This window comes from Microtus pennsylvanicus, chromosome 5 (assembly GCF_037038515.1).
Source record: "Microtus pennsylvanicus isolate mMicPen1 chromosome 5, mMicPen1.hap1, whole genome shotgun sequence".
Lineage (NCBI taxonomy): Eukaryota > Metazoa > Chordata > Mammalia > Rodentia > Cricetidae > Microtus > Microtus pennsylvanicus.
In genome coordinates, this window is record NC_134583.1 from 15,383,453 (window position 1) to 15,410,441 (window position 26,989).

Sequence of the window (26,989 nt, forward strand, 5' to 3'; positions counted from 1 at the left end):
TGCAGCTCAACGATCCAGAAAATATATTTAATAAAATTATAGAAGAAAACTTTCCCAACCTGAAGAAAGATGTACCTATGAAGGTTCAAGAAGCATACAGAACACCAAATAGGCTGGATCAAAAAAAAAAAATCCCCTTGCCATATAATAATCAAAACACAAAGCATACAGAATAAAGAAAGAATATTAAAAGCTGCAAAGGAAAAAGGCCAAGTTACTTATAAAGCTAAACCTATCAGACTTACACCTGACTTCTCTATGGAAACCATGAAAGCCAGAAGGTCCTGGATAGATGTACTGCAAAAACTAAGAGACCATGGATGCAAGCCCAGACTGCTATACCCAGCCAAGCTTTCATTCACTATAAATGGAGAAAACAAAGTTTTCCAGGATAAAAACAAATTTAAACAATACGTAGCCACAAATCCAGACTTACAGAAAGTAATAGAAGGAAAATCACTAACCAAGGAGTACAACAATGACCACAATAACTCAGACATCTAGAGACCCTTCACCAGCGCAACTCAAAGAAGGGAAACACACAAACTCTACTACTAAAAAAGTGACCAGAGTTAACAACCACTGGTCATTAATATCACTTAATGTCAGTGGGCTCAACTCACCTATAAAAAGGCACAGGCTAAGAGATTGGATACGAAAACAGGATCCAACATTCTGCTGTCTACAAGAAACACACCTCAACCACAAAGACAGGCAGCTACTCAGAGTAAAGGGTTGGGAAAAGGCTTATCAAGCAAATGGACCTAAGAAACAAGCAGGTGTGGCCATACTAATTTCTAACAAAGTTGGCTGCAAACTTAAATCAATCAGAAGAGATGGAGAGGGACATTTTATACTACCCCCAGAAAGCCTGCAAACTCATGGAAACTAAACAGTCAACTACTGAACCATACCTGGATTAAGGAAGAAATAAAGAAAGAAATTAAAGACTTCCTGGAATTCAATGAAAATAAAGAAACAACATACTCAAACTTATGGGACACTATGAAAGCAGTCCTAAGAAGAAAGTTCATAGCACTAAGTGCCCGCTTAAAGAAAACAGAGAAATCACATATTGGAGACTTAACAGACCACCTGAAAGCTCTTGAAAAAAAAGAAGCAGACTCACCTAGGAGGAGTAGAAGACTGGAAATAATCAAACTGAGGGCTGAAATCAACAAAATAGAAACACAGAAAACAATCCAAAGAATCAGTGAAACAAAAAGCTGGTTCCTGGAGAAAATCAACAAGATTGATAAACCCTATCCAAACTAATCAAAAGGCAGAGAGAGAATACGCAAATTAATAAGATCAGAAATGAAAAGGGGGACATAACCACAGACACAGAGGAAATTCAGAGAATCATTAGATCTTACTACAAAAGCCTGTATACCACAAAACTGGAAAATGTAAAAGAAATGGACACTTTTTTAGATAAATACCATTTACCAAAGTTAAACCAGGACCAGATGAACAATCTAAATAGACCTGTTAGTCACGAAGAATTAGAAGAGGTTATCAAAAACCTCCCTACCAAAAAAAGCCCAGGACCAGAGGGTTTCAATGCGGAATTCTACCAGAACTTCCAAGAAGAGCTTATTCCTATACTCCTTAATGTTTTCCACAATATAGAAACAGAAGAGTCATTACCAAATTCCTTTTATGAAGCTACAGTTACTCTGATACCAAAACCACACAAAGAATCAACCAGGAAAGAGAATTACATGCCAATCTCACTCATGAACATCGACGCAAAAATCCTCAACAAAATACTGGCAAACCGTATCCAAGAACACATCCGAAAAATTATTCATTATGATCAAGTAGGCTTCATCCCAGAGATGCAGGGCTGGTTCAACATACGAAAACTTATCAATGTAATCAATCATATAAATAAACTGAAAGGAAAAGACCATATGATCATTTCATTAGATGCTGAAAAAGCATTTGACAAAATTCAACATCCCTTTATGATAAAAGTACTGGAGAGATTAGGGATACAAGGGTCATACCTAAATATAATGAAAGCTATATACAGCAAGCCGACAGCTAACATCAAATTAAACGGAGAGAAACTCAAAGCCATCCCGCTTAACTCAGGAACACGACAAGGCTGCCCACTTTCGCCATACCTCTTCAATATAGTGCTTGAAGTTCTAGCAATAGCAATAAGACAACATAATGGGATCAAGGGGATTCGAATTGGAAAGGAAGTAGTGCATTTCGTTATTTGCAGATGATATGATAGTGTACATAAGCGATCCCCAAAACTCCACCAAAGAACTTTTAGAGCTGATAAACAGATTTATTAATGTGGCAGGATACAAGATCAACTCCAAAAAATTAGTTGCCCTCTTATACACAAAGGATATGGAAGCAGAGAGGGAAATCAGAGAAGCTTCACCTTTCAAGATAGCCACAAACAGCATAAAATATCTTGGGGTAAATCTAACCAAGGAAGTGAGAGATCTATTTGACAAGAACTTTAAGGCATTGAAGAAAGAAATTGAAGAGGATACCAGAAAATGGAAGCACCTCCCTTGCTCTTGGATTGGAAGGATCAACATAGTAAAAATGGCAATTCTACCAAAGGCAATTTATAGATTCAATGCAATCCCCATCAAGGTCCCATCAAATTTCTTCACAGATCTTGAGAGGACAATAATCAACTTTATATGGAAAAACAAAAAACCCAGGATAGCCAAAACAATCCTATACAATAAAGGATCTTCTGGAGGCATTACCATCCCTGACTTCAAACTCTATTACAGAGCTACAGTGATGAAAACAGTGTGGTACTGGCATAAAAACAGAGAAGTCGACCAATGGAATCGTATAGAAGACCCTGACTTTAACCCACAAACCTATGAACACCTCATTTTCGATAAAGGAGCTAAAAGTATACAATGGAAGAAAGAAAGCATCTTCAACAAATGGTGCTGGCACAACTGGATGGCAACCCGTAGAAGAATGAAAATAGACCCATATCTATCACCATGCACAAAACTCAAGTCCAAATGGATTAATGACCTCAATATCAGTCAGAACACATTGAAACTGACAGAAGAGAAAGTGGGAAGTACTCTACAGCACATGGGCACAGGAGATCGCTTCCTATGTATAACCCCAACAGCACAGACATTAACGGCAACATTGAATAAATGGGACCTACTAAAACTGAGAAGCTTCTGTAAAGCAAAGGACACTGTCACTAAGACAAAAAGGCAACCTACTGACTGGGAGAAGATCTTCACCAACCCTGCAACAGACAAAAGTCTGATCTCCAAAATATATAGAGAACTCAAGAAACTAGACTTTAAAATGCTGATCAACCCAATTAAAAAAATGGGGCACTGAACTGAACAGAGAATTCTCAGCAGAGGAAGTTCAAATGGCCAAAAGACACTTAAGGTTATGCTCAACCTCCTTAGCGATCAGGGAAATGCAAATCAAAACAACTTTGAGATATCATCTTACACCTGTCAGAATGGCTAAAATAAAAATCTCCAATGATAGCCTTTACTGGTGAGGCTGTGGAGGAAGGGGTACCCTCATCCATTGCTGGTGGGAATGCAATCTTGGGCAACCACTTTGGAAATCAGTGTTTCGGTTTCTCAGGAAATTCGGGATCAACCTACCCCTGGACCCAGCAATACCACTCCTGATAATATACCCAAGAGATTCCCTATCATATGACAAGAGCATTTGTTCAACCATGTTCATTGCAGTATTATTTGTAATAGCCAGAACCTGGAAACAACCTAGATACCTTTCCATGGAATAATGGATGAAGAAAGTGTGGAATATATACACATTAGAGTACTATGCTGCGGTAAAAAACAATGACTTCTCGAATTTTGCATGCAAATGGATGGAAATAGAAAACACTATCCTGAGTGAGGTATCCCAGACCCAAAAAGATGAACATGGCATGTACTCACTCATAATTGGTTTCTAGCCATAAATAAGGGTCACGGAGACTACAATTGGTGAACCTAAAGAAGCTAAGTAAGGTGAACCCAAGGAAAAACATATAGTTATCCTCTTGGCTATGGGAAGTAGACAAAATTGCCGGGGAGAAAAGTGGGATCTTGGGGGTGGGGTGTGATGGGGGTATGTGGAGATGGGGAGAGAAAAGTGAGAAGGGGAGGAGGGGGAAAACTTGGGGTAACAGGAGGATTGGGATAAAGGAAGGTTGGATAGGGGAGCACGGAAGTACAATTCTTAGTTAAGGGAGCCACCTTAGGGTTGGCAAGAGACTTGACCCTAGAGTGGCTCCCAGGAGCCCATGGTGATGTCCCCAATTAGTCCCTTGTGCAGCTGAGGATAGGGAACCTGAAATGGCCCTATCCTATAGCAATACTGACGAATATCTTGCATATCACCATAGAACCTTCATCTGGTGATGGATGGAGATAGAGACAGAGACCCACACTGGAGCACTGGACTGAGCTCCCAAGGTTCCAATGAGGAGCGGAAGGAGGGAGAAGATGAGCAAGGAAGTCAGGACCACGAGGGGTGCACCCACCCACTGAGACAATGGGCTGATCTATTGGGAGCTCACCAAGGCCAGCTGGACTGTGACTGAAAAAGCATGGGATAAACCCGGACTCTCTGAACATGGCGAGCAATGAGGGCTGATCAGAAGCCAAGGACAATGGCATGGGGTTTTGACTCTACTTCATGTTCTGGCTTTGTGGGAGCCTAGCCAGTTTGGATGTTCACCTTCCTAGACATGGACGGAGGGGGGCAGACCTTGGACTTTCCACAGGGCAGGGAACCCTGACTGCTCTATGGACTGGAGAGGGAGGGGGAGAGGAGTTTGGGGGAGGGGGTAAAGGGTGGGAGGAGGGGGAGGGAAATGGGAGGCTGGGAGGAGGCGGATACTTTTTTTCCTTTTCTCAATAAAAAAATATTGCTGTTACTCACTCCAGCTTCTAATTCCATATATTTGTACTGTGTTCAGAAAATTAATATTTCTAGCTCTACCCCACGTAATACTATAGAGACTGGCATCATAAAGGATAGTGTTGAACAGTGACTCTCACAACCTCTTGTCATCCAACGATGATTGTATAAGGCAATGGAATCCTAAAAATAAGTATATAAACATCTATTATAAGATATAGATTTTAGTGTATAGACTTAATAGAACTTGGGCACCATTAGAAACAAGATTGGATCATTGATAATGACATAATACATGGGAGCCCTGCAAGGCCAGTGCATTCAGACTCTTCTTAGTCTCTGCAGCATATATGCCTTTTTCTTCATTATCCAACAGGATCCCTGCTGAAATTACCATCTTCTGACCCACTAAACAACAAGGTAGATCAAAGAATTTCTTCACCAACAGTTCCAAGGCAGAAGAGTGTGAATTATTAGAGCAATAATTGGAGGAGAGGTGTAGCTTGCTTTCAAGAAGGAATTTCCAGTTTGTATGTCTTCTCTCCAGGAAAAAGACGTGTGATTTATATAACTGAGAAGAACTATGATGAAGGAGATAGGAAGTGGTTGGGAGGTCAGAGAGAAGCTTTCTTCCTGAGGTTGATTTGACCTTTGCATTGGTGTTATTTTTTTTTTAGGGAATTAAATTGCACCTTTTTTTAAATTATTATTTATTAAGGATTTCTGCCTCCTCCCCGCCACCGCTTCCCATTTCCCTCCCCCTCCCCCGATCAAGTCACCCTCCCTCATCTGCTTAAAGAGCAATCAGGGTTCCCTGACCTGTGGGAAGCCCAAGGACCGCCCACCTCTATCCAGGTCTCATAAGGTGAGCATCCAAACTGCCTAGGCTCCCCCAAAGCCAGTACGTGCAGTAGGATCAAAAACCCCCTGCGATTGTTCTTGATTTCCCATTCTTCCTCATCAAATGCTAGAGGTGAATTCTCTGGTCTAGGGACCAAGCATTACAAAGAACAGGTGCTCCATAGTGTGAGCAAATTTAAAGAGAGCAAAGAAACTTCCCAGCCGAAAGACAGGTAATGAGTGTTCTTACTCGTATGTAGACTGTAGAAACGACTACCTCCTAAAATGGGCAAAAGCTTATTCATAGCTAAGAAGTCACTGCAAAAATACATAGAAGTAGTTAAAAAGCTGTTACCTTATTGTTCAATATAGTGATATGTAAAGGTACAGTATGGTAATACATATAGTTTTATGTCAATAATGTACTAGACTAGATATTTGAAAAAGAAGAAAAGACTTTGAAAACTTTCAACATGAAGAAATGGTTAATGTTTGTAGATATAAATATTTTGATCTGATTGAAACATTACATGATTTATTGAACATTACATGGTAGATGTTCCATTGCTATATACAATTTTATGGTTTTACAAATTATTCAAAAGAAAATTTAAAAAAAAAACAATGCCAAGTGGATTACTTCAAAGCAAAGCCATCATTCCACATAAGAGATGGCAGGTGTTTTACTTAGATAAATGAAGAATAATCAAATAATGCAACAAATATTTATAAGATAATATGTGGTCTGGATTTTGTATCAATATAAGGGCTGAAGAATTGCTAAAGAGAATTGTCTGAATTAGTTGCTCTGTCTTATTATTTGGATAACATGGAGTTTCATCTTTAAAATAAGAAGAAATGTGAATATCCCAAAGCAAAATGAGGTGTGTAGGGGGGAGAATTTTCCTAAAGCAAAATTTTGTTGTGTTTCATGAACTATATTATCTGGTGTAACACTTAACAGTAATCATAGAGAAGGTTGGTACTGCCAGCCAAGTTATGAAGGACAACTGGCCTTCAGGTGCACAGGAAAGCATGTTCTAGGGGAAAAAAATGTCATGAGGGGGCCCCTGATCTTTTCTACAGCATACCCTAGGGAGTGTGAGGCAGACTACATTTGGGTTCTGTGTCAAATCTGATTGCTGTGACTATAACTCAAGCTGGTAAGTAGAGCTTCCTATTGAATAAAGACAATGATTAAGAACTAGTGATAGAAGAGAAAGAGCACACGAAAGAACAGAATCAAAGAGGTTAATCCCTCAATTGAATAGGATTTCAAAGGAAATGAATATAGAAAGCCCTGAAAATAAAGGGGTTGATATTGCACGAAAAATGGCATCTGGTAGCACATTCACTATTAGCAGCAAATATGTGAGGACAGAAAGGAAGGGGGGCAGGGTGAAAGAAAACTGTTCATTAGGCTTCCTAAAGACAAAGCTCCTATGGAAACCATTCTGAAGAAGACTCTGGAAAAGCACTGGTGACCCTGGGGAAAGCCGGGTGATCCGATGCTTACTGAAGCACTTCAGTGCAAAGTCCCCCAGCGTCCAAGGAAGCAAAACAAAGGTTTTCTCATGGAAACATCAGAGATTATATTTAAGGATCTTTGACAGAAGTTCAGAGATACAAATTTGAGAGCATTCCAGAAATCAACCAGTGTTTCCTTGCCAGAAAGTAAACAGCATCTCTCCCCAGACAGCAGGTACGCAGCTCTGCGTCAAAGACAGAAAGCTATGGGAAATAAAGCCAATAAAGCCCATGAGGAAGGCTCAAGGCAATTTGAACTTCCAAAGGACCTTGAAAGAGAAGGAATCTATACATACAACTTTGTAATATGAGCGAGAGTACAATTTGGTATACAATGAGATAATTGTATTTTGTTTTAAATGTCTAAGTGTTCTTAGTGTAAAAAGTTGTAAGATAAGCAATTTAAGAAAAATCAAAAAATCCTAAAATTTGTATTATTTGTATCTTGGGTAATCCCAATCTAATATGATGTTGTTAAGAGGTCATATTAATATTAGAAGAGAGTTGTCCTCTCAGTTCATGATACACATGAGTTTCACTCTGATAGCACTGCCAAATTCTTTTTTTTTAATGAAAATAAGCTTTATTACATCAATTAATAAATACAAAGATGCAACAGTTGCAGTCGTTTTCTTCCAGATGTTGTGACTGTTGTTAATCAATTGAATCTCTGGGGTCCCCCTGCCCGGCAGCAAATTCCGGCGGGTCCCGGCGGTGGCGGCGGTGGCGGTGGTGGCGGGTCAGACATATAAACACAGGAAATAGCGATATAAGAATTTATTAACAAGGAGAGAAAGAAATAAAGGGAAAGAGAGAGAGAGAGGGAAAGAGAGAGGGAGAGAGAGAGAGAGTGGGGAGAGAGAGAGAGAGAGAGAGAGAGAGAGAGAGAGAGAGAGAGAGAGAGAGAGAGGAGAGAGAGAGAGAGGCAAAAGCCCCGTGTGAGAGGAAAAGCAGAAAGAGAGCGATGTCAGGGCGGGGTCAGGAGTTAAAAGGAGTGGGCGTGGCTGGGGCAGGGACCAAAGGAACAACATTCCCACATCTTGCTTTTAATAAAAAGCAAATTAGACACTCCAGTTTGAAGGAATTGGGGCGGCGAATTCTCAAGACTGCTTCCGGATGATTGTGGGCGTCGTCTTTGGGGGGGGCGCGAGAGAAGGCTGGGTGCTGGGAACATCCTGAGTAGGTTGGTTTGATTGACAGATCAATACACGTTGGGTTTTCACCTGAATTTCACTTATGAAGAGTAAGTGAAACTGTTCCTGTCAAAGGAATGTCAGCTTGGCCCTAGGAGGTAAGCTTTTTGACAGTCTCTACGAATGGTTGTCCTACTGGATGACTGTGCCGTCATTTAGTAATTGACCCTGACAGCGGTGAAAAATTAGTGGTAGAGGGTGTAAAGAGAAGAACAAGCAATATAAAAAGCCCAAGGACACAGGGAAATCGAAGAACACATAGCAAAAGGAATGCTGTGTTCTGCCTAGTGACCAAATCATTTTTTTTGCTGATTATGTAAACAAAATTTATTTATTTATTAAGATTTCTGTCTCTTTCCCACCACCGCCTCCCATATCCCTCCCCCAATCAACTCCCCCTCTCTCATCAGTCCAAAGAGCAGACTGGGTTCCCTGCCCTGTGGGGAGTCCAAGGACCTCTCATCTCCTTCTAGGTCTAGTAAGGTGAGCATCCAAACAGCCTAGGCTCCCACAAAGCCAGTACGTGCAGTAGGATCAAAACCCAGTGCCATTGTTCTTGACTTCTCAGCAGTCCTCATTGTGCGCTATGTTCAGTGAGTCCGGTTTTATCCCATGCTTTTTCAGACCCAGTCCAGCTGGCCTTGGTGAGTTCCCGAAAGAACATCCCCATTGTCTCAGTGTGTGGGTGCACATGGCCCTGAGTTCCTTGCTCGTGCTCTCTCTCCATCTGCTCCTGATTTGGACCTTGGGGTTGTAGTCTGGTGCTCCAATGTGGGACTCTGTCTCTGTCTCCTTTCATCGCCTGATGAAGGTTAATATTCAGGAGGATGTCTATATGTTTTTCTTAATAAAGAAAGGAGAATCAACTGCATGCATACTAACATTGAGACAGGAGAAAAACCCAAAATAAGATTTTTCCCAGATGCTTCCTATCAGCTTCAGTGGTTTTCACTTTCTACACAACCGTAGGCTACATTTGTAGAGAAAAGAAGTAAACACAAATTCACTCTCGGGTCTTAGTTTGTGTTTGTGGTGCCTGGCAAGGCACCTTACGCTTATGTGAAACACTGTAGTTTATTCATTCATTCACATGACACAAGGAACATTTATTAAGCACCTACTTTGCCCAGAGGATAATAGTGTATTTGTGAAGAAAGCAAAGCTTATTAAGGGGCTCACTCTGGTATCACTAAAATGATTGCAAATTCTGCCTGCAGTGAGCAAAATTGTAGATCGTCAAACACAACCAAGTGTTCATACCCTGCAGCCAGCAGCCTGCACTGGAAAGTGTGCTCTAAACTTTCTTGGCTGACTAACCTCACGTCAGCTGCTTATTAACCATGTTGTGTCTCAGGTTATTTCTTAGTAAAATGAGAATATGAAATGATAGATCTGTTATGTGTGTGAGTGAGTGTAAGGTCTTAGATCAGTCTCTGCAGTAATAAGCTCAATAAGTGTGAGGTATTTGATAAGAGAAATTGATCCACATTTTATCTGCTAACAAAAGACCTCAGTTAAAGGGAGTAAATAATGAAACCCAAACTACCATACGAATAGTTTATTGATGTGTTATTTCGCTTGGTGGGGATTATAGAAAGCAACTCAGTGGTTAAGGTAATCACTGCCCCTATTTGATCATCTGTAAAGAAGCAGTAACAATGGTTTTCCCCACAACTGCTCTACAAGGAAGGGCAGAAATGGCTCATGAAAACCTGCAGCAGTCCCCGCCGAAGAGGCGGTTATTGAATGGTGGCTGTTATAACTGTAACCCGATTTTACAGAGGGAGCAGCTCTGATTAGATTATGCATAGGAGAGCATGTTAGTGTCATTTAGCATGATTTTCATGAAGAATTTTTTCAGTTAAATGGGTGTTGGACTCCATGACTTCAGGACTTCATGTAAACTGACGTCCACAAACTTCTTCTGCAGTGGCATTCTTTTATATTTACAAATCTCTTTTTTGGTAAACTTTTTAGCTTTGTGTGTATTTCTAACTGAAATTGACCTTTTAAAATATCTTTTCAGATATATTCTTAACAAGATTGTAACTGAATTCATATAATAATTAAATCACTTTATTTAATTTTATGTTTTCTAAAATGATCCATTTTTAAAAAATATAATAATCTCTGTAATGTGGTGGACTTCTAGACCGGCAAGAAAGAATGACCACCACAGCAGGATTCTACTCAGATCACGCTTTACTGGAGTGCCCTTGATTGATGGGGAGCAGAAAAGGAGGGGGCCGGAAGCAAAGGGGGGCAGGGGCATTTAGGCAGCTGCTTAAATAGGGAATTGGCACACGGGTTGCCCCGTGATTGGCTGGCACCAACAGCTGACACCAGACCGCATTGGGATAGGCTCAAGGATCCTCATCCACCGTGCATGCGGGAAGCGGGGGACGCGCATCTCTCAAAGGCATAGCCAAATATGGAGTTGTTTATTTCCAACAAGACAGGATGTCGGCGCCATCTTGTAATGGTGATCCTGTCCGGCTCACTACAGATCCCCCTTATTGTTTGTAAGCAATGAGCGCAGGACTAACGTCATCCAATCTGACCCCCACCTCATGATGTGTTGGTCGATTGAGGATGGAAGATATTTTCCATGGACACACCTTCCCCTGTGCAATGGGTACTCGAGGAACCCCGGGGGTGCAAAGGCTGTGTCGCAGGAACCTACAACCACACACCTACCCAAGTGCAATGGATCGACAGATCCCATGGGGTGCATAGGCTGTGCATGATGGAAGCCCTAAGCGTCTCTTAGTGCTGACAACCATATCTGGGGGAAGGAGCCACACTCCAGGGTAGCTAATGCCTGAGAGATTATAACCTTATCCCAATATAGCCTTATCCCTATTGGTCTGGGCTCGAAGGCAGCAAACCAACCACAGGCACAACACACAGCCACCCAGGCAGCTTGCCAAAAAACATGCCCACGCAACTGAAAGCACAGGGACCCTTTCTCTGTAATGTTACGTGCTTCTCCTAAAAGGGCCACTTCAGAATCATACATTAAAAATGGTAAATCATGGTTTCTATTGGTGGTAAAAATCTGGGGAAAACTGTGGCATCATGCCGAACAGGCATTGCCTTTGGGAAGGCTGACAGGATTCCCCTTCTGTGCTCTGCCTTCCCCTGGATCCACGCCATCAGGGATGTCAACAGGAACTTCCTCCAGAGACTCAGCCTCATCCTTAGGAACTTCCTTGATCATGCGTGTCAGCCGGCTGGGAACCCAAAGCAGAGCCTCTTGGCCCTGTGGAAAAACACACACAGCTCCCCTGGATCTTGCCACCACAAGATCCGGTCCATACCATTTGTTATCCAATACATCTTTCCACATCACATATTCCTTTTGTTCCATAGGGCCTGCTGCATGCTTCTCAGCTGCTGCAGTACCCGACTCATTCAGGTTTAAAAAGTTAAGTGTGAAGAGAGCAAGGGAGATTCTTTCCCTGGGGGAAGCGGATTCAGCTATTCCCCCTTTTTGTTTTTGTAGAATTTCTTTAATATTTCTGTTGGCTCTCTCCACAATACCTTGTCCTTGTGGATTGTATGGAAGACCCGTAATGTGGGTCACTTGGAGCTGTGCGCAAAAGGCACGAAATCCATGGGAGGTATGTGCCGGGCCATTGTCTGTCTTAAGGTGTAGGGGTTTTCCCCAGGCAGCCCAGGCCTCAAGGCAATGTGTTTTTACATGAGTTACCTTTTCTCCCGCTAGGGGCGTGGCATGAATAATGCCAGAAAAGGTATCCATTGATACATGTAAATATTTTAATTTGTCAAGTTCAGGCACATGGGTAACATTTATTTGCCACAACGCATTAGGTTGTAGCCCTCTAGGATTGACCCCAACATGTAGAAAAATGAAAATAGACCTATATCCATCTTCATGTACAAAACTTAAGTTTAAATGAGCCAAAGGCCTTAGCATATAAAAATTATGTTGAACCTCACCGAGAAAAATTTTTGAAGCACATTTTGCCATGTCTCAAACATAGCCTCAGTGGCACAAACATTGTGAGAAACCATAAATTATATCTCCTGAATTGAGAAGCTTTTGTATAACAAGGCTATATGGTGGGAAAAGATCTTTACTTATCATAAATCCATTCCTAAAATATAAGAACTCAGGAAATTAGTTATTAAAAATTAATCCAATAAAAATATTTGTTATAGACCTAAACTGAAAACTCTCAACAGACGAACCTAAAAATGTCTGAGAGACATCTAAAAAATGTTTTCTTTTGCCCTCAGAGAAATGTAAACCAAAAACTCTGAGATTTTACCTTATCCTTGTAGAAATTACCAAGATTAAAAATTATTGTTAACAATTTATGCTTAAGAAAATGTGGTTAAAGAAAAAACTTTATTGCTGGAAGTGCAAACTGGTGCTGGAAATGCATACTGGCACAGCCATCCCTGGATCATACCTAGTATTAAAAAACCTGGATGAATCCAGACTCTCCCAGCAGGAAGAGAAGAACCAAAAATCCAGGACCAGCCTGTTCAGCGACCCTGCACCAGTAACTAGCTGAAGACAAAGCCAGACCTTGACCTCGAAAAACAGGTTTTTCAGCTGCAATTATCACAGTACTGTTTTAGGAACTAGGGGATTACGACCTTGGGAGTGGTCCCGAGGCAGGGAGTCCCCCTGCAACCACCGGTGGATTTTTTGGAATTTATGACCCTCTTGGACCACTGGGCTGTAGCCTCTTTTTTTAAAAATTCTTTCTCCCGGTACCTCGGGGTCGAACTCCTCCCCCACCAACCAAGGCCAAGTGCGTGACCTCAGCAAGGATGGTCTCCGGCTAGCCATGCGGGGGGGCCTGCACCATCCCTAGATCCATGTGAGAGTTATCTCAGCATTGAGAGTCTCTCATTATGTCTATTTTTTAAAATTAGGCAAATATCTACCTCAGAACTTAGCAATACCCTTTTTTGGGCAAAAATACAAAGTTGTTTAACCACAAGAACATGTGCTCAGCCTTGCTTGGAGATGTGGCTGAGCAGAGCGGCTGGGCCTGACCATTTAAGCTGGTGAGCCTTACCATGGTCCTGCTGTGCTTCTATGCCCTGAGGCCCACGCTGGGAGTAGCCTAGCGTTTTAGCCTGTCGGTCCTCAAGGCAGGTCCTGTGTTTGCAGCTTTGCATCTTGGAGCCGCAGCTGTTCACATTCTACAAAATCTGGAGGCCTCGGTAACTCGAACCAGAAGAATATAATTCCCTTCCTTAGCAAATCTTGTTTAGCGGCCAGATCTCTACCAAGCCTATCATTAAGATTGCCAGAGGCGGCTTTCTCCAGTTCTTCCTCCTCCTGAGGGTCTAACTCCTCCTCAGACTGATCCAGGCCCTCAAATTCCTCGAGCGCTGGATAGAGGGGACCTCCCCTCTTCTCATTAGCCTCTCTTTTAGAGAGGATTGTATCAGGATCCTTTTCTTTTACCTTTTTTCTTTCAGGCCTATCCAAGTTTTCTCCCTTTGAATCTGAATCTGAAAAACTGTTCCTGTGTTTAATGCGGGCCTTTCGCCCCTCTCTCGGAACGTCCACGTCATTCCCCTCTCTGAGGTTGCGGCCGGACTTATGACAGTGCAACCAGAGACAGCAGGCCAGTATCAACACCACAAACGCCAGGAACACGAGACCAAACACCCTAGAATCAACTCCCGCAAACAGCATACTTGGGGAGACTGAAATCAGCATACTGGGAGAAACTTACCGATGTCGCCACTCCACGTGTTGAGTTCTGAATCCTCTTCGGCCCTTCGCCTGGCGACCGAAGTTCCCGGGTTTCCGGCACCAGCTGTGGCAGACTTCTAGACCGGCGAGAAAGAATGACCACCACAGCAGGATTCTACTCAGATCACGCTTTACTGGAGTGCCCTTGATTGATGGGGAGCAGGAAAGGAGGGGGCCGGAAGCGAAGGGGGGCAGGGGCATTTAGGCAGCTGCTTAAATAGGGAATTGGCACACGGGTTGCCCCGTGATTGGCTGCCACCAACAGCTGACACCAGACCGCATTGGGATAGGCTCAAGGATCCTCATCCACCGTGCATGCGGGAAGCGGGGGACGCGCATCTCTCAAAGGCATAGCCAAATATGGAGTTGTTTATTTCCAACAAGACAGGATGTCGGCGCCATCTTGTATTGGTGACCCTGTCTGGCTCACTACACTGTAAAGGAGGTTTCTCTGTTCCTCCCCTTCTACATTTGCTTTTAAGTAATCACAGAGGCTTCATATTAATTACAAACCCTTTGGCATACAGTTCAGGCTTTTTACTAACTAGCTCTTATGTTTAAATTAACCCATTTCTATTAATCTCTATATTGCCATATTTTTCTTTCTTTCCTAGCTATATTCTCCATTGCTATAGGCCAAAGTACCTTTTATTATCAGCCAACAAGAGCACCATATTTTCATAGCATTCAAAAGAGTTATCATAGCAAATTCCAATTTAATAAATTCCTGGTCGCAGTCCTTTTGTACTCTCTAGGTCTATTGCTTACTCTCAATTGTTATTCATAAATTCCATTCTTTAAAAAAAATCTGTTTTCAGTAGAATTTTTTCGTATACCAATAAACTCAAATCATAATCATTTATTTTATAAAGTCCTTTAATTATAGTAGCATAATAACTAAATAACTATTCCTCATTTTAATCTGCATTAAGTTAATCATTACTTACGCTTTTGATATTTAACCTAGATTACTCTTTTCTGTCTTGACTAATCTCTCTATTAATATTTCAGATATTGTGATATTCCTAATCTCCTCGTATTTAAGCTGTTAACATCAGTGAGTTTGTTTATTTATTTTCTTTTTTGCTGTTTTTTTAAATTTATTACATAGTTTTTTGTGGGGCTTCTTGGACTGATCAAATAATCAATCCCCTGAAAACTATCAAACCTGTAATTATCTTTTTCTCTTTTTCTCTCACATACCATAAACTTGGGAATAAAGTACTTTCAATACTACTTTTTTTGTAAATATTGAGATTTCCTTTATTATTCCTTCCCAATTCTCACAATAGACTAAGGTTGAACTAATAGGTTTTATATATGTTGTATATATTCCCCTTTTTGTCAATTTTTTGATTACTGACTTCAAGACTGAATCTGTATTTGAGAGAAAACTTCATTTTTTTCCAATAATTCTGTACAGGGAATGCTCTAAAATTCAATGTCCATAATTTTTATACTTACATAATTGAGCTTTATAACTCATACAACATTATTTTCTTTAAAAGGTTGTGAAGAAAATGTATGTGTGTGTGTGTGTGATTTTTCAAATGTTCACCTAAATTTAGGTAAGAGTATTCTATATTATAATACCCTATACTTGATCAAGATTTCAAGATAAGTCATACATCTGAAGTTGATGAGTGATGTCAGTTTAGAGAAAAAAACCAATATGAATTTCAGAGAACAGGTAATAATTCTACTAAGAAATAATCTTGTGAATATATTACATGTGACATTAATTTTCCATATTCATAAAGAGACAAATGTAAAAGAACACATTTGAGGACACTTACACAAAAAAGTCAAATGGCTCATTGCTTTAGGCACAAGCTATTAAAGTTCAATTGATTAATAATGTCTTTCTCCACGATGTATATCTTTATTTTAGGGATTTTATTTAAGAATTTTATTTATAATATTATTTAATTCAAAAGGATAAGCTTGAAGCCCTAATACCTGACAAATGAGAGTTTGTTCTAATGACAACAGTGTGCTTGATTAGTAATACTGCTACTTACTTGTTTCACTACAAGGTTATTGAAACAAAATCATCATACAATTGTGAAATGTATAAATAAAAAGAGGAAAGCAGTAGTAGATTTGTTAACGTGCTTATTGACAAAAAGAAAATATCAAAGATTACATTTTCATCACATGGCTATCTTGATATATTCATAAATAAAGGGTAAAATATACTTTTACCCAGAAACAAATAATAACTTTCAAAAACATTAATATTCTCTTAACTTCATGCTAATGGCAAAAGTAAGTAACTATCTCTTTTTAATTTTTCTTGGTTCTTTGAGAATTTCATACAGATATTTTATCATTCTTTTCCATCCTACAACCCTTCTATATCCCCTACCCACCCAACTTCATGCTATTTCTTTTTCTTAAAAAGAAAGATTTTTAAGCATAGTTGTGAACAAGCAAATATGTCAATTGGAAAATATTTACAAATCTTATTGAGGAATACTTACTGATAAACTCAGACTTTTACTGTGGTCATCTGTTTTGTAAGTTTTTTAACAAACGAAATCAGAGTAGGTTTAGAGTCACTGACGTAGTGTTTAGCCTGACTTCAAGATAAATGCTGAAAATGAATTTTGATTTATTCTTCCTAGGACAGAATTTCTTGAAAACTTCTATTTAAAGCCAGTTTTGTGCCTACACGAAACCTGTTTCTCACAGAGGTTGTTATTACTGAAAGAAGTAACAGTTGATTTTATGATTACAGCAGTCTTACTATTTCTCTTAAATTATATTTAGTATTTCCTCTTTTGTTCCTACCTTTACCTTCCCTTATCTTGGTCTTCCCCACAGAAAAAATTATGACATCAACATCCAAAGGCATTCTTCGTCCATTTCTAATCGTCTGCATCATCCTGGCCTGCTTCATGGCGTGTCTGCTTATTTACATCAAGCCGACCAACAGCTGGGTCTTCAGTCCGATGGAATCTGCCAGTACTGTCCTGAAAATGAAAAATTTCTTCTCCACAAAATCTGATTGTCTTAACGAAACCACTATTCTGGTTTGGGTGTGGCCCTTTGGGCAGACCTTTGACCTTACATCGTGCCAAGCGATGTTCAACATCCACGGATGCCATCTCACGACAGACCGCTCACTGTACAACAAATCCCACGCGGTCCTGATACACCACAGAGACATCAGCTGGGATCTGACCAATTTACCTCAGCAGGCGAGGCCACCCTTTCAGAAATGGATTTGGATGAATTTAGAGTCACCCACTCACACTCCCCAGAAGAGTGGGATTGAGCACTTGTTCAACCTGACACTAACTTATCGCCGTGATTCCGATATCCAAGTGCCTTATGGCTTCTTGACGGTGAGCACAAATCCCTTTGTGTTTGAAGTGCCAAACAAAGAGAAACTGGTGTGCTGGGTTGTGAGTAACTGGAACCCTGAGCATGCCAGGGTCAAGTATTATAACGAGCTCAGCAAGAGTATTGAAATCCATACCTATGGGCAAGCATTTGGAGAATACGTGAATGACAAGAACTTGATTCCCACTATATCTACTTGTAAATTTTATCTTTCTTTTGAAAATTCAATTCACAAAGATTACATCACAGAAAAGCTTTACAATGCATTTTTGGCTGGCTCAGTACCCGTTGTCCTGGGACCATCTAGGGAAAACTATGAGAATTACATTCCAGCTGATTCATTCATTCATGTGGAAGATTATAACTCTCCCAGTGAGCTGGCAAAATATCTAAAGGAAGTTGACAAAAACAATAAGTTGTACCTTAGTTACTTTAACTGGAGGAAGGATTTCACTGTCAACCTCCCACGATTCTGGGAATCACATGCATGCCTGGCTTGTGATCATGTAAAAAGGCATCAAGAATATAAGTCCGTTGGTAATTTAGAGAAATGGTTTTGGAATTAAAGTTTTCATAATTTTCACATTTAGTGAAATATATGAATGTGACACCATTCAAGTTCTGACGATAAGAAGAGAAACACTTTGCTTTTATGTCACAGATTATTTTTTCCACCCTCCATTGAGTAACATGTATATTTTGATGGAAATTTTTAAGAGCTCAGAATAAGCGATAACTCCCTTTGGTTTTAAATTATCCTGTATATATGTGATAATGAGCACTGGAAATAATTTATTCTTTCTTCTCATTTGTAAAACATTCTTTTGCACATTTTATAGTTGCCTGTAAAGTAAGGTTATGATTCAATTGTTTCTACACCAACCCGATCTATAATCTGTTTGGGAAATGGAAATGCATACCCTAAAATTTGAAAGATTTTTACCAAGGATTATAATGTCTAGATTCTAGCTTGCATAATGTTAACAAAGAAGGATTAGAGTATCACTTAATTTTTAATCTCTTCGACTTCAGAGTTGAACACTGTGTATAACTGATGTCATTTTTACCTGTTTACCACATTTGTGAAGATGGACTTATTCATGTAGTAAATAAGAAAGATATGAAGCAGAAATGTTATTAGACTTTACATTCATTTTCATTAAGTTGTTTTGCAAATGCAGACTCTCAGTATCTTAAAATATCCAACAATTTTGAGACATACAATTTATGTGATATTTTTAATGCCTAAAAACAGCTAGGAGAAATTTTGGTTGTCCCCTTTCGAATCCTTAACATTGCCATTTTTGCAAAAATAAACAATTTCCTCATAAAGCAAGTAAAATGGTATCTGCAATACAGATAAAATGCATAAATTGTGCCATTTATATAATTTTAATTACTTTGTTCATTTGACATAGTTTCCAAAGCATCAATATTTACAAGTTTTATTTTTCCATATTTTGTAATAAATGCATATAAAACTTGAAAGGTCTATCCCTTCATTTTAAAAAACCTAAACAGAATTATTACAATTGGCATATATATATATATATATATATATATATATATATATATATATATAATTAAAGTGGGAACTTTCAAGGAACAAACAGTGCTAACGCAGAGTAGGATCTCAAAATATTTTTATTAAATAAATAAATTAACAGCATTGGAAAATCATGGGTAATTTTTATTTGTTTCAATAAAGGAACAGTTCTAGTCTATGGTTATTAATTGAAAATTATCTTTTTATTATGTTTCTAAAACTATTCATGCATAGCACATGTTGTTATGATATTCAGGACTGTACAGAACCAGTATAAGCTTATTATTGCACTGAATTTGGGGGCTTATTACCCATGAACTTGCAGCTACCTGCAGAAATTCTCTTTTGAAAGTTTAGAGGAAGTAGACGGGCATATGCAGACAAAGTATATTGGGGGAAAAAAGCAGATACCTATGGCTTTTACAGAAAATTATCCTCCAAAGGATTCCTAATGCTTGTGTTCTATTCTACTCAAAACCTACAGGAAATGTAATGTTCTGATGAAATCCAATTGGATCTTTCGTGGCTCATCATAGGTTTCCTATTAACTGTTGCAATCAACACAATTTACACTCACTCTCTGTATAGATGACGGCGAAAGATAAATTTTAGTTCAGTTAGCACGTAATTGTGTGCCCTGTGAGAGAATGAGATTCCCTGGCATGGAAAGGATTTGAACAAATACTCCAGAATTAAACAGAAACTTTGGTTTCATGTTCTTTTTTTTTCAGAAATAATTTTACAAACGATAAACATAACAATATAACATAAAAACAAAGATGAAAACGTGTTGTCACTGCCTTAAAGGGGCTTGTGAAAGAGCTTCCTCTAAGTTCCATTGTGTGCAACTCTTAATGGAGATCGTATGAGTTATTGCTCATTTACTGAAAAAAAAACTACTAATGAATTTACCCAGTTGTTTTCTTACTCAGCATGTGATGGAGCTGCAAGCTCTTTCCATCATTTGATCTGACATATATTTATTTCTTCTGTCCACACATTGTTTTATGTACATGGAGGTAAAGTGCATATACATGGGTACTGTCCTAAAAGCTCGACCATATATTTATTTGTTTAAAAGCTAATTTCAGACATTTACATTTATTTATTATCTTTTTGATCCATAAAATGTAGGTCCCTAAAGATGCAATGCAATGCTAAGCTTAGAAAGCATTTTCTCTGAAAGCTGGAAAGCATCTAATGGTGTTCCCATCCACCATTGCTAAACTGGACCCTAAGAGACCTGGAGGCAGCTACCTGTCTCTTCTGTTGACAGTGAATTTGAGCTTATTCTTGGAATGAAACTACAATTAAATGCCAGAAATACAAACCAAGCCAAGGCAACAAGTATTTCATTAGTGCATCTGTACATTGGGAGCCTAATCCAAGCCATAGAAATGAGTGTTTGAATTTCAAGTGAACAGTGAATAGCCAGCTTTTTAACTAGAGAAAATCATAACAATATTCATAAGCGAAACTCTTCTATCTGAATTAATTATATATAAAGCATTATTTATTCATGACATATGTTGAAAGACAGTCATTCGAACCCCACACATAGTGATAGTAGATAGAAGAATTTAAGGACCCTATTGCTGTTAATCTCATGTTTGTCCCCACCCTTCTACACCTTATTGTACAAATATGTCCCAATTCCTGCGATGTCGATATCACATTGATATGTGGGATGGTAAGCACTGGGACTTCAACTCTTGAATATATAGTTAACTAAACTTTAAATTTTGGCACTTTTTCTCATTTGTTTTAGCAGCTGATCTTTAGCAAAAAGTGAGCTTTGCTATGTGTAAGTGAGAAATAATAACTGAAAAGACCTGCCACTGGTCACTCACAGTTTTTTAAGGATATATCATGTGAAAGAGATTGATTCAATCAACTTGGCTTGCGGTTGGTTACAATAAAGACTGATAATAGGCCTGGGAATAAACTATGACTCTAAAATGGCCATGAACAAGTTTTTATTCCAAGTGCAGAAAGTCTTTACAATCGGTACTCTGAATATTTAATTGTTAATTATTGCAGGCCTTATTAGTAAGAATATGTAAATGATTATTTTAAAGTTCTCTGATAAGAACGTATACTGAATTATCCATATCTATCTGGATTCATATTTTAAGAAGGAAAACCATGACAGTGATTTATTTTAGGACAGCCATGACTTCATATGAAGTAGAAACTATAAAAAATAATCTTAGTGGGAAAATAGCAACAACTTACTATGAAAAGCATAGCCCTAAAGTGTGTAATCCTGGGCTAAAAGCATTGATGTGTAAAATGACTGTAGTAAGAGACTGCTTGTTCATTTCCTCGCTGCCTAGACCTGAATAATCACATAGAAACAATATTAATTACAACACTGTTTGGCCAATGACCCTAGCATATTACTAACTAGCTCTTGCATCTTTAATTAACCCACGTCTATCAATCTATGTATCGCCATGAGGCTGTGACCTACCTGTAAGGATTCTAAGGTTCCAACGTGTCCTCCTTCAGCAACTACATGGCATCTCCCTGACTCCATCTACACTCTATCTTTATCTCCGTTCAGATTTTATGCCTGACTTCCCTCTGCTTAGCCTTTGACCAAAACTGTTTTATTCATCAACCTATAAAGCAATGCATATACAGAATGACATCACACAACAAATGACAAAATACTTAAGGAATTATTTGCCAAGTCTTTAAATCCTTACTTCTAATTAGAGATTAAATAAGGGAGGAACAAAAACAGAAAATAAATTACTGAGATTATTTTTATGTACTGGTCTATTTTCAGACTAGATTTCAAGGCAGCTACTCACCCAGAAAGTGATTTTTGTGGATTAATGTTTCATGAAGTTTACCTCTCCGAATTTTTACTTCATGTCTATCACCTGCCCTGAACTCTAATCTCAAGGGAGGAAGTATTAAAATTTGTAGTCAAGCTGGTGAATAGAATAGACATTAGAAGCTAAAGGGTAAGTAATTCCTGATGAAGGACAGGTCACTAATAAATGCCTAGTCAATGGTTACATCAGTGAAATTAGTGGACATGAAAAATATTTTTAATGTAGTCAAAATACCAGCTTCTTCCAGACATAGGGAGATAGTTTTTATATTAACTTTACTGTTCACATTGCTCCCTGGATAGAGAAAGTAGACTGTATAAATTCTTCTTATCATGCTTGGAGAATACGGAAGAGGTGCTGGAGTTCCAGAGGTCCTGAGTACAATTCCCAGAAACCAGGATGGTAACTCACAACCAACTGTAATATGATCTGATGCCTTCTTCTGACATGCCGGTATGCATGCTGAGCACTCATACATAAAATATAAATATATAAAAATTTAAAAAAGGAACTCAAAAGAAATAAAATGCTAAAAAAAGATTAAACTATATTTGGAACTTGTTGGTTCTATTCTATTTTAATATTAATCACTCACCAGCTGTTTCTAATAGAAAATAAATGGTTATGTAAATAGCATACAAAATAACGCACCAGGATAAGCAAATATGTGTTATCAAACCGTGAGAAGAGAAAGCAGTTTTACCCTTCATCCCTTGCTAATTGCATTTGTTGCACTGTGAAGGTACTGCAAAAATCAGTCAGTCAGGTGAATTTCAATTGGGGGCATCTCTACTCCAGAGACTTTTTAGTACTTTGAAAACGGGTACATTCTTCTCCTATCTGAAGTGTGGTTCCTCTTTGTAATTCATGTTCAACCCATCCATATTCATAAGCAGTTAATAGAGTTTAAATGGGAGACACACTGTTAAACTAGAAATATAAGTAATTCTACCGTAGGCAATCATTGCAACAAATTGTAGCCTTGAGAGAGTCACGTAACCTCTCTGGATGACCATGTCCGTAAGAATTCCTTCAACACCACTGCTCTTTAGTACAGGGCCTAAATTTATATGTGCGTAAATTTAAATTTCATTGCCCATCTAGAAATATTTTGGGAAGTTAATGGTTTAAATAGAATTCCTTTTTATTTCTTTATAGCAATATATAAATATCTAAAACATGAAGCTGGTTGCTTTAATGATGGAAATAATGTAATCTTGGTTCTTTATTGAAGCTTACAATGTAGCAAGTGCTCAATTAACTGATCTCTCTCCTGTATTGCTTCCTCTTAGGTCTTTTGTAACATACTTTGAGAATTTGATTGCCTATAGAAAATCAACCACATATTGAAGTCTATTCTAAAATAATTCAGATTCTTCCTGTAATATTAAAATTCTTACTATAATAAAACTATTTATTGATGTAAAACTCAGGAAGTAAGTTAAAGCTCCTCAGGCATATATCATCATCAACAGGAATATACAATTTGATTGTATAAGATTGTGAGCATAAATTTAGAAATTTTATTCTTTTAACCCATAGCTAATTAATATCCCCTCATTTAACACATTTTGAGTGTATTTGAATTTAAAAGAAAATTTCCTATCACAAATTTTTTAAAGCATTACCGAAAGCATTGTTTCTAAGTCATGTGATCTAGAGTTTGTAAGAGACATTTGCTAATAATATGACAACTGTTTTAGGCAATTAGAATCTTTTCAACTTAGAATAGAAAAGAATGAAGAAGGGAGGAGCTATTAGGACCCTGTGCCTGACTGACATCTGCCTTGGGGACTCCTTAGATCGATGGTATCAGAATTATTTACATAATTTCAAATACTACTATATACAATTCATGACCCAGGTCTATATTTTTAATAGCTTCCTAGACAATTCTGGCATGTTGCCAGTTTTAACAGTCTGTGTTCTACTTATTAAATAGAAATCATTCTACATTCAAACAATACAGGCATGAATTATTGCTCACTTGCAATCTTCTTAAATATATTGATATGTATTTCATAACTCAAGATGTTCCTCGTACCTAATTATGCCTTACACAGCTGTGAGCCTCTACAACTAATCCTGTGATTTAGGGCAAACAATTTACCATTTCCAGCTGTTTACCTGGAGAATTTTTTTTTCATTCTCTCCTTTAGCTTTTAAATGCTTTTTTTTTCAGCACAAAAACAAGAGTAGACAGTTATTAGGATCTCTTGCAGCCAACAAGCCACCGTACATGCCTGACTACTTAATTTCCTGGGTCTCAGCAGCCTGTGGGATAGTTAGGATATGACAATCAATTATAACACTGTAGACTGTCCTCAATCATGAATTCAGAATTAAATACAAGTTATGTTATTCACTAGCTGTGCTTGAGCTCTTCATCTCTGTTAACTCTCAGACTTGTGTATGTATCATGAGGGTAGCCTATCTTGAAAACAAATGAATTAATCTCCTAAAATAATAGACAATGATGTATACATATATTTATGTGTATGTGTGTGAATGTTCTACCCCTAATCTATCACTCAGTTATAAAAGAGAATAAGAGAAATCTAGAACATATCAAAATGTCAGCTCTAGATTCTGTTGATGTTAAGCTGGCAGCTCACAAGAATTGTTGAAAAATTTAAAAAGCCAAAGGGTAAATATCCAATAGAAGGGATATGCACAAACACAGTGTGGAAGCAGGCAGTAACATCTACTGAAATTGAAAAGTACAGAAAGGGTCGCTGGGTGGTGGGAGTGATGGATAGACACAGCTTGCCTCACTAATCACATAGACCATCTCCTAAAATAAGCAGACCTTGTTTGTCTTCCCTGTTATAAGAAATCATTAAATTAATGTTAATTTAGCTCTTTAGAAGGTCATACAGCTGAAGTTCAAGGATAGAATAGCAGAAGTAGTCTCAAATATAGTTTCTGGTGAGTAAATCACTCACAGAAATGTCTAACAACCTGCCTGGGTGTTCCACATCAACCGTGGCTTAAACACAGAACCAAGTAAGGGCAATTTGCAAGACAACCCAGCTTCCCTTTACCGTTCCCAAAGATTACAGAAAATGAAAAAGTCAAAATGTTAAGATAGAAACTCATTAAACAGAAATTAATTTGTTCAGCAGTGCAGAAATGAAATAATTGAGCCAGGCTGTGATTAAGTCTCTACAAATTGCATGATAAATAGGAGCTTGACATAAACAATCACAACTATGTATATATATATATATATATATATATATATATATATATATATAATTTTTAAATTGAATGGCCCAAAAAGATACACTTAAGGAAATTTTTCACATGAAAAAGGAGTGATATTGAAAATATCATGTTAATTATTTTTAATTGTGCTTCCTTAAGAGATATTAGAAATATTATATCTTAAAAGAAAGCCTCAAAAATTGAATTGGTTTACTGAATTCTCTGGCAACCAAATATTTTTAATTAGTTGAATATGTAATAAACATTAAATAAAAGACTACTAGAGCTATAATTGTGATAAACATATACAGTAAAAAAAGGGAGTGATTACGGTTGATTTTTATATAATCTAAAATTGGAGAAGCATGTTAAGCTAACTTTTCCACACATGATTGAATTTCATTTTGATTAATGAGGGTATAGCAGCTAGATAAACAGGCTTGGAAAAAAATAGCTTACAAAGACTCGATTAACATCCTGGACCCAGAGATACTTATTATGTGAGAAACGCATGCAAGTAAAAATGCATCACCCTGTTTCAAACTGCCCTCACTATCTCCCTTCAGGCCATAGTTGAGACAATCCTAGAGATGACATCTTTGTCAATGTGAGATGACCAAAGGGATGCACAAGTGGATTAGGATATTCTGTGTCTCCATGGGCTATGATGAGACCTCTGTCCAGATTATGGTCTACATAAAACTGGTAACCACCTACTTTATAAGAAGGCATGATTTAACACAGATTCTAATGCATTGTTTTTAAAAACTAATCAAGGGACAACATTATGTTTTTTTTTCTTTTCTTTCTCTAACCTTTAAAATCACATGTGATAGGAGTCCTATTATGTTATAAGTCCCTAGGAATCAAAGCAGGTGTTGTGGGGGTGAAAGGTAAAAGGGAACACTCCATTTCATAAATGCACTGAGTATACTTTTAGAAATAAGTTATCTTATCAGTAGTAATGTGATTTATTCTGTATCTATACCAGCATGGGATAAAATAGTGTTTTCTAAAACACAAAATAAAGAGCTTAACAAGTCTAGATTTAGACCCAGGTTTACATGATTCAGAGAGAAGAGAGCATCAAGAAGAAACAAGAAAATGTAAAGAAAACTCATGATCAAAGTCCATTTTAGCTTTTAGCAACTATGGTGTAATTTGCTAGCATTTCTGAGCCACGGGTTCCTCGTTTGTTATCCAAAGGTGATAGACTGTCATTAGATTCATCTAAGAAACTCTTTATAACTCTTTATATATGGACATTGGTCAGAAATCCTGATCATAAATATGGACTACCATATACTCTAGACTTGTCCTCCATGCTTTCTTCCAGGTGGCTATGTTCTATAACTGTAAGAAAGGGGCAGACCATTCCATATAAAGCTTGGAATAAAGTACTGCTTTAAAAGAACGCTGTAGTGAAGATCCACAAAGTAAGAACAGAGTATGTGCCTATCACCTTGATTCTGCTCAAGGTTGCCGTATAAACCATAGTCGATGCTTGGCTTGAGTAGTTCAAGTCATTTTCATAAAGGGACTCATACTCAAGAAACGAAGGTCAAAGCAATCACACTAAAACAAAATGTGCCAATCTTTCAATATGTAAATTCTAAGGACCAGTAAGCCCTAAACGACTTTGAAAGCAATTGTATGTTTTATTATTGTACTGTAATTTGCACTACGATATTGTCATGTTCAAGCAAACTTAAAATGCTCTCTAATGCCAAATGTATAGATCATAGGTTCATGTTATTTCGTATAAGAATTACATTGCATTGTGCCAGTTGTTTAATGCTATTAACTTTCCCTGGGTGTTACTATGATG

The 26,989-nt window shown here is 38.1% G+C and overlaps 1 protein-coding gene across 2 annotated transcripts in view; it reads left to right on the forward strand.

Moving 5' to 3' along the window:
* Fut9 (fucosyltransferase 9) overlaps positions 1-25,199 on the forward strand; it is a 175,035-nt gene extending 149,836 nt beyond the window's left edge. For both annotated transcript variants that reach the window (XM_075971294.1, XM_075971293.1), the window contains exon 4: positions 17,041-25,199. In XM_075971294.1, coding sequence (XP_075827409.1) covers positions 17,049-18,128 — 1,080 coding nt within the window. In that variant the 5' untranslated portion in view covers positions 17,041-17,048 and the 3' untranslated portion in view covers positions 18,129-25,199. The remainder of the gene's footprint in view (positions 1-17,040) is intronic.
* The last annotated feature ends 1,790 nt before the right edge of the window (positions 25,200-26,989 follow it).